The sequence below is a fragment of the Lynx rufus genome, unplaced genomic scaffold (assembly GCF_022079265.1).
Source record: "Lynx rufus isolate CCGP_SWC_20201006 ecotype Redwood Valley unplaced genomic scaffold, mLynRuf1.p SCAF_25, whole genome shotgun sequence".
NCBI classification, from domain to species: Eukaryota; Metazoa; Chordata; class Mammalia; order Carnivora; family Felidae; genus Lynx; species Lynx rufus.
Genome location: NW_025814840.1, coordinates 14,862,611 through 14,871,363, shown reverse-complemented (window position 1 = coordinate 14,871,363; position 8,753 = coordinate 14,862,611). Strand labels below are relative to the sequence as shown.

General features: G+C 48.0%; 1 protein-coding gene across 1 annotated transcript in view; it reads left to right on the top strand.

The window, feature by feature from the left end:
• Nucleotides 1–430: 430 nt before the first annotated feature.
• KCNK1 (potassium two pore domain channel subfamily K member 1) overlaps nucleotides 431–8,753 on the top strand; it is a 54,399-nt gene continuing 46,076 nt past the window's right edge. The window contains exon 1 of the mRNA XM_047088719.1: nucleotides 431–785. Coding sequence (XP_046944675.1) covers nucleotides 431–785 — 355 coding nt within the window. The remainder of the gene's footprint in view (nucleotides 786–8,753) is intronic.

Genomic DNA, 8,753 nt, shown 5'->3' with positions numbered 1-8,753 from the left:
GCCCGGCCAGCGGGACCACGCGAAGGGCGGGGGCCCCGGGGCCGCGCGCCCAGCCCCGGCGCTCCAGCCAAGTTTGCCTCGCGGTCTCGGCCGACTCGCGGGTTACCTGAGCCGCCAGCCACGTCAGCGCCACATCATCGGGGCCTCTTACAGTGCGAGGGAACAGGAAAAGAAGGAAGCAAAACCACTCCCGGGCGAGCCAATCGCAGGCACACGGCTCTGCTGGGGAGCGCGGAGGGCGCGCGTGGGGGAGTGGGCGGCGGGCCGGGGGCGGGGCCGGGGGCGGGGCCCGGGCTGCCTGGGGCGGGGCCGGGGCGGGGCCTGGGCGGGGCCGAGGGGCGGCGGGGCGGCGGGCCGCGCTCGGGCCGGTCTGCGGCGTGGGCCTCGGCTGTGGCGGCTGTGGCGGCTTTGGCGGCGGCGGCGGGGGAAGATGCTGCAGTCCCTGGCCGGCAGCTCGTGCGTGCGCCTGGTGGAGCGGCACCGCTCGGCCTGGTGCTTCGGCTTCCTGGTGCTCGGCTACCTGCTCTACCTGGTCTTCGGCGCCGTGGTCTTCTCGTCGGTGGAGCTGCCCTACGAGGACCTGCTGCGCCAGGAGCTGCGCAAGCTGAAGCGGCGCTTCCTGGAGGAGCACGAGTGCCTGTCGGAGCAGCAGCTCGAGCAGTTCCTGGGCCGCGTGCTGGAGGCCAGCAACTACGGCGTGTCGGTGCTCAGCAACGCCTCGGGCAACTGGAACTGGGACTTCACCTCCGCGCTCTTCTTCGCCAGCACCGTGCTCTCCACCACAGGTAGGGGCCAGCCGCCGCGGCCACCCCTCTGCCCCCTCCGCGCCCGCCGCCCGCGCCCCGGCGCCCCGGGCCCTCCCGCGGCGCGCACACCCGGCGGAGCCGGAAGCCGGTGCAGTGGCCGCGGAACACGCCCTGGGTGTTGCCTCCCGTAACTCTTGGGAAGTGGTCCCCGAAGCCTTCGGCCCGGGTGGCTGCGGGGGCTTCGCGGGCTGCGTCCTGTTTTTTCGCGGTGCCCTGCACCAGACTGTCCGGTAGGAATCCGGAGCATCCCGGCCGCCGCGCGGCGAGGCGAGGGGATGCTGGAAACTGTCCACTGCTCCGAGGGCGCTCACCTTCGTCCTGACCCCGTCCCGCAGGGCCGAGGCCGCTCTGGAGGGTCACCTTCCGGAGGGTGCCCTCTCTTTGGGTGATGCATAGATTTCCCGGCTTTTTGCTGTTTGGGGGGAGGTTGTGGGGGTAGCCGAGTGACATCACTCTGCTCTTCGCAGGTGACCTCCGAGCGGACAGGCGGATCCGGTTTCTTTTCAGAGTAGGAGGAGGGGTGAGGGAAGGGAGCATCCGATTGCCTAGGATCCGGCAAAATGGGGGCACCCTGATTCAGCAGTTTTTTTCAACTTTAGGTGTGCGAGGCCACCCTTCAACTTCGCAGCGACTCTTCCCCCACCCCGCACTACTCACCCAGCAGGACGCTCACGAATGGAAGAGCGTCCTCGGGTGAAAGCCGAGGCCGGCAAGTGCCCCAGGGCGCCCCGTACTCTGCGGGATTAGGTGAATGAAGGCTGCATTTTTCCCAGCGGCTAAGTGGGGCACACACACTTGGTTGGAGACATTTATAAATTGATGTTTGAACCCTGGAAAGTATCCCAAAGAATGCTCAGCGAAGCCCCCCTTTTCTCCACGAGATCCAGTCTTTGAACAATCCATCTTGGCGTGCACAAGGGCACACACTTACTACTTCCCAGTGTAGTCCTAGAATCTGGGCCTGGAGTGATCCCTGCCGGGATACTGGACCCGCCCCTGCCCCCACCTCCGGAGCAGGTGAATCAACTTCTTGTGGTGCCAACTCTTACATCACTCCACCCCTTCCACACTTCCCAGGGTTTATTTGTTTATATTCCCCTTGGGCTAAACCCAGTGGATTGTTTTAGTAATAAGTGGTACTGAGTAATAGTAAATAGTACACTTTCCACCAAGATCCTGTAAAGCAATGGTTTAGAAGTCTGAGGTGAATTTCTGAATTGTAGTAAACAGAATTCTAGCTTGTATTGTGATACGTTAAAACCTTAGCCCTAAACAAGACGTATTCTCTTACTTTTCACCTTTGCCAACACCACTCTTTAGCTATATGTCCCCAAGTGTTCGCTTCCGTTGTCTTTAGCTGGGTCCCTTTCTGGGAACATTTAGAGGTCACCGTGCTTTTCCTTTGCAGTACATTTTTTTGTTCTGAATGGAGAATATTCATTCTCTGCAGAACTCTTTCCACTGGGTTACAGAAAGTCTACAACTGGGTCACGGTGTTGAGTGAACATTGGGAAGAGTTTATCACTTTCAGTACCTTCTAAGTAATGGTATTTTAAGAGTAGAACAGTCTAAGAACAGTGTTGCGAGGAAAAGAATGCATTTGCTTTTACTGGGTGGGATTTTCTAGGACTGGCACAGCTCATGTATAACCTCATCATAAGCAGCTAATTAAGTCTCAAAAAAATATGAGTTTACATCTCGATTAGACAGTTATTTCCTAGATTGTGTCTCCTCCTCTTTTTTTTTTTAATTAGGAAAAATGCTGTTCCTGTTTAAATAAGAAAAAAGGTGGGGATAGATGTCTTATTATTGGTATTCAGATTACATTGTAGTTCCTAAGAAAGTCTGTATTCATGCAAAACAAGAGTTCATTTAGGAAATCCGGTGCAAGGGGCACTTAAGGATAAACTAGATGAAAAAGGTGCCTCTCAGTTCGTAACATTAGCAAATCAATGAATTCTTGTCCTCGATAGAATTGACTTCATTAATTCAGATAGGGTTCCAGCAAACTTCAGAATTCCCTAAATCAAAGCTACTCTTCTCCCGGTTTTGTGTCGACCCGGTATCTGACACATTTTGATGTTCCACGTGGTAGCAAAACACCGGTCTCATGGCCGGAAGTCAGACAGTTGGTCGGGTGAAGCCAGTATACTTCATTACTAGAAAAATATGTTCCAGAAAAACACTAGACAACTCGAATTGGAGTTATGGTTCGTGCCTGTCTTTCGGGTAGATGGTAGACATGCTGTGGCCGTGGTTGGTTTGCTTGGTTAACTCCTCTCGCACTGTAGGTGGCAAATCCCTGAGCTTATTGTCACCCAGTCAGTACAGCCAACCCTAGAATGGTTGCCTAGAATGGTAACGGTGGGGATTACAAAGTTGCTGTTCTCCTGGTCATCACCTTGATACAGGAACGGGATGTGTCTACGGCAGAACCTTCGCATCTCACAAAGTCCAGGCTTCCAGTTTATGCGAGGAGCTTGGTGGTCTCTTGGGAAGAAGACTTAGGTTGGTGATTCAGGGATGATCTGCAGTCTCCGCTCTGCCAAGGACTCTGGGAATTATTTCAAACAACTGAACGTCTCTTTACTTTTCCTTGATTAAAAAAAAAATGCAGCAACACCTGCGTGGGAACCGTATGAGAGTGGAAGGGGAAACTGTGGTACACTTTTACCTTTTCAGAGGGAAGGGCTGTAGAGAAATAAAAGGAGGCGTTATAGACTGAGGCATTTCCCATGTAACTTTTATACCGTGAAATTTTTTTTTTTTTCCCCGAGGAGTAAGGAACGCTTGGGAAGGAAGAAATAATTAAGAACATGTCAGTTTACTGTAAGGTGACTTCTTTATTCATCCCCCTGAGCAAGGTTATATCATGCAGATGTTTGGTAAAAGTAAGTTTTGTGTGCATGTGACTGTAAGGCTGTCACTTTTTTGCTGTGTTGTAAATAGGCGTCTGGATGATAGCTCAGTCCCTGCTGCTGTCAGTTGTAAGCATGGGGCCTTGCATCACGACGCTGCCTTCCTTATCCCTGTTTACGAAGAGAGGTTTTGAAACTTTTATTTAAAGTGCTCAGAACGGGGGAGCACCTGGCTAGCTCAGTCAGGTAAGCATCCAACTCTTGGTTTCAGCTCAGGTCATAATTTCGCAGTTGGTGGATTCAAGCCCCACGCCTGGCTCCGCCCTGATAGCATAGAGCCTGCTTGAGATTCTCTCTCTCCCTCTTTCTCTCTGCCCCTCTCCTGTTGGCACTCGCTCTCTCTCTCTCTCTCAAACTAAAAAAATACACTTTATTTTTTTTTTTTAATTTTAAGTTTATTTATTTTTGAGAGAGAGAGACAGAGAGAGCCAGTGGGGGGAGGGGCAGAGAGAAAGGAAGAGAGAGAGAATCCCAAGCAGGCTCCACACTGTCAGCATGGGGCCCCATGTGGGGCCCGAGCCCACAAACCGTGAGATCATGATCTGAGCTGAAACCAAGACTCAAGCCACTTAACTGACTGAGCCACCCAGGTGCCCCTAAATAAATAAACTTCAAAATAAATAAATAAATAGAGTGCTCAGAAAAGGAAGCTAATTTGGTTTGTTTTACAGTGGCCTTTACAGCTCCGGTCAGGTAGGGAGCTGCTATGGCATTGGTCGTTTTCAGGAAGAGAACATGGGAGAAGGAAACAGGGGTTCCAGGTTGACCCTTAGCTTTGAAACCATTTTCACTAGGAAAACTGGGTTATGGTTAACAACAAATACGGGTTGAGCTTTTAGAATCTAACAGCAGTGGGCAAATTGCAGCTTCTGGGCCAAATCTGACCCACTGCCTCTTTTTCTGCGGCCCATGCTAAGAATGGTCTTCGTCTTTTCAGCTGGCTAAAAAGAAATCAAAAGAAAAGTCATGTTTCCTGACACGTTGACGTTTTACAAGAACCACATTTCAGCACCCATACAAACTTTGAGTTGGCGTACAGCCATTTGTTTGGTATCATTTATGACTGCTTTCCCGCTGCAAAGGCAGGTTTGTGACAGGAGCCATGTGGCCCCCAAACCTCAACTATTTACAGCTTGGCCATTTGCAGAAAGAGTTGGCCGAACCCAGCTTTAGAATAAGCCTGAAAATTAAGTCAGAGGAGTTCTAAGAGCTGTACTTCCTTTGGGAAAACTTTCCAGAAGACAGTTTAGCATCTGAGACTTCTTTGCACTGTGGCATGCAGCATTTAAATTAGTTGGTTAAAATTTTCAGGGGTATGCAGCATTTAGATTAGTAGCTACCATCCCAACCATTTCCAAAACAAATGATTGTTTATTGTAGAATGTCACTAGATTTTGGTCAAATCTGTGACACCACCGCCCTTTTTTTTAAAATTTGGAATGGTGACAAAGCCACACCTCACATTGGAATTGCCTTATCTAACATGCTTGGTACTGTATTCTATCTGGAACAGAAATGCCAATGAGGAAAGGAATTCCCCCAGAAACAGCCAAGCAAACTATTGACCTGGAAGAGAGATCTGAAATCCCACGTGCTGAAGTCTGTGGTCTTTATGTGCAGGAGAGCCTTTGGTCTTGATTTGGAGCCTTTATGTTTAATTCTAACAAATTTAATTTTCTGGCTTCAAAGCCCCTAGTGGATTGAAGAAGGAAACGTACAGCTATAAGCAAGCCTAAGCAAAAGGTCCCAAAAAGACAAATACTTCAAACATCAGAAAAATAAAGCAATATTATTTTTAAAAATTTTTTTTTCAGTATACGAAGTTTATTGTCAGATTGGTTTCCATACAACACCCAGTGCTCATCCCAAAAGGTGCCCTCCTCAATACCCATCACCCACCCTCCCCCCCTCCCACCCCCTATTAACCCTCAGTTTGTTCTCAGTTTTTAAGAGTCTCTTATGCTTTGGCTCTCTCCCACTCTAACCTCTTTTTTTTTTTTTTTTCCTTCCCCTCCCCCATGGGTTTCTGTTAAGTTTCTCAGGATCCACATAAGAGTGAAAACATATGGTATCTGTCTCTCTCTGTATGGCTTATTTTACTTAGCATCACACTCTCCAGTTCCATCCGTGTTGCTACAAAGGGCCATATTTCATTCTTTCTCATTGCCACGTAGTACTCCATTGTGTATATAAACCACAATTTCTTTATCCATTCATCAGTTGATGGACATTTAGGCTCTTTCCATAATTTGGCTATTGTTGAGAGTGCTGTTTTTTTTTAATTTTTTTTATGTTTATTTATTTCTGAGACAGAGAGAGACAGAGCATGAATGGGGGAGGGGCAGAGAGAGAGGGAGACACAGAATCGGAAGCAGGCTCCAGGCTCTGAGCTGTCAGCACAGAGCCCGATGCGGGGCTCGAACTCACAAACTGTGAGATCATGACCTGAGCCGAAGTCGGTCACTCAACCGACTGAGCCACCCAGGCACCCCAAAGCAATATTATTAAAAACAAACTTTTATTGAACACTTTATGTGTACCCCTATGTCAAAGAGCTAATGAGGTGTAGGGGTCATTATCCTCAGTTTAAAAGAGGCTGAAAGTAAAATTTAGGTTCAGGGACCTTAGCTAGGTCACAAAACTAGTAGTGGCCTTGCTTTGAGTCCAGATGTGTCTGGGTTAAGAGCTTGATATTTGCATAGTGTCTAGGCATAGGGGCTTGTTATGGGCTGAATGTGTCTCCAAAATTCGAATGGTGAAGTCCTAATCCTTATACTTCAGAATGTGACTATGTATTTGGAGATAGATCCTCTGAAGAAGTGACTAATGGGGTGCCTGGGTGGCTCAGACTATTGAGCATCCGACTTCAGCTCGGGTCATGATCTCGAGGTTCGTGAATTTGAGCCCCACATCAGGTTTTGCACTGACAGTAGGGAACCTGCTTTGGATCCTCTGTCTCCCTCTCTCTCTGCCCCTCCTCTGCTTGTGCTCTCTCTTTCAAAAATACATAACATTAAAAAAAAAAAATCTAAAAAATAAGAAGTGATTAAGTTAAAATGAGGACCCGATGAGAAGGTGCCATCTGCAAGTTAAGGAGAGAGACCTCGGAAGATTCCAAGCCTGCCAGCACCTTGATCTTGAACTTCTAGCCTCCAGAACCATGAGAAAATGAATTTCTGTTGTTTAACCCGCCCAATCTGTGGTACTTTTTTATGGTAGCCCTAGTAAGGTAATACAGAAGTACTGTTGTGGTTTTTGGTTGTTGTTGTGCTAAAACAAAGAAACAAAAAAACAAATATAGGAACACAAGGAACAGAATTTTTATGTCTTTGCCATGTATGACATGCCAACAATTGCATATGCATGAATAAGACACCATTATTTTAGGATACATTGTAATAATCGATATCCCTGAATGATCAGGAATAATACTTCAACCTGACTCTATTTAGGAAGGCAGAGAAATGTGTCATAAATCCTAGAAATATTTCCAGCCACTAATGGTCAAAGAGTATGTATTAGTATTTACTAATACTCATGTGTCAGCCCATCCCTGTCTCTGAAACATCGCTTCTTTAGCATTTTGAAGGGTTTTTTTTTCCCCAAAAACTATACATTTGCTATTATCTATGCCTATTTTATGGCACTCGGGACATCCTGTTGCCATTATAAATGATAATAACTTGAAAGAAAGCATGCGTTTGCTTTTATGACATAACTGTAAATCTAGTCCAGATAGCATTTTCTCTTGTACCGGTAACCCAGTGGGAAATCTGGTGCCTTTCAGGACAAGTTGTTTCATGCACCGCACGTTGGACTGCTGAGGGTGGGGAGACCATCTGTTGTCTCTAGCACAGAAGAGGACTCTGAAGTTGGAGCATGTGAAATTGCTTCATTGTTTTGACCCATACGGCGATTTCATGTGGTCCGACTTCCCGCAAGCTGGTTTCCGGGACAGAGAAACCGTTTATACCGTACCCTCTCTTTGGCATAGAATTGCACTGTGCTAGATTTTATTCTCAAGAAACCTCACTCGGTCTCAACTGTAGCCAAATCCATGAACTGCTGAAGTCCTTCTCTTCTCTGCTGACTGTGCCATGATCACCTTGTCTGTTACTGGTGGGAGCTAAGGGTTGTCTCCTTCTCAAAAAGCAGACAACTTTGGGGGTGTCCTCTAGACTTCTGTGATGCTTCTGTCTCCCAGACTCAGTTTGTGCTCTGACTTCTTTATTCATTCTGGGTGGATTCCTTGCCTTCAGAGTTGGTGGCCACTCCATCGCAGGGCCGTGCCCCTGACCGAAGGTCAAAGTGAAGAAAGAGGCTGAGGGGGATTTGGAGGCACAGAGGAAGTAGAACCGGAAGGACCGTGATTCTCTCCCTGGGTGTGAAGCAGACCCAGCAGTCTTGTATTTTCTGATTGTACTTGTGTTTCCATTCTTTAATCTGTGAAACAGAATAGGTTCTTAAAGAGATTAACTGGGCTGTGTCTGACATTGGCCGTGTTTCCTCATTGGCTACTATCTGCTTGATTCCCCGTCAGGTTCTGTTTGCTTTGGGTGCTGTGGCTCAAGTTGACATGCTTTGTGAGATGAGAGCCCGAGCTCTGAAGCCTTTGTAGATTTAGTTATGGTACCCGGTGGTGAGGTTTGGGCAGAAAGCTCCCCAGGGACTCAGTGACCCAGGTAATGTAAAGTCAATATAAGCACAGTTTGTGGGTGCTGAGCAGAGGAAACAAAAACACACAATTAAAAAAAATGCTAGTTTTTATTTCTCCGAGTGTGGTCAGTGGATTGCATATTACCAATAAGAACTGAGGGGCACCTGGAGAGGATGTGGAGCAACGGGAACTCTCTTGCACTGTTGGTGGGAATGCAAATTGGTGCAGCCGCTCTGGAAAACAGTGTGGAGGTTCCTCAAAAAATTAAAAATAGACCTACCCTAGGACCCAGCAATAGCACTGCTAGGAATTTACCCAAGGGATACAGGAGTACTGATGGAGCACTTGTACCCCAATGTTTATAGCAGCACT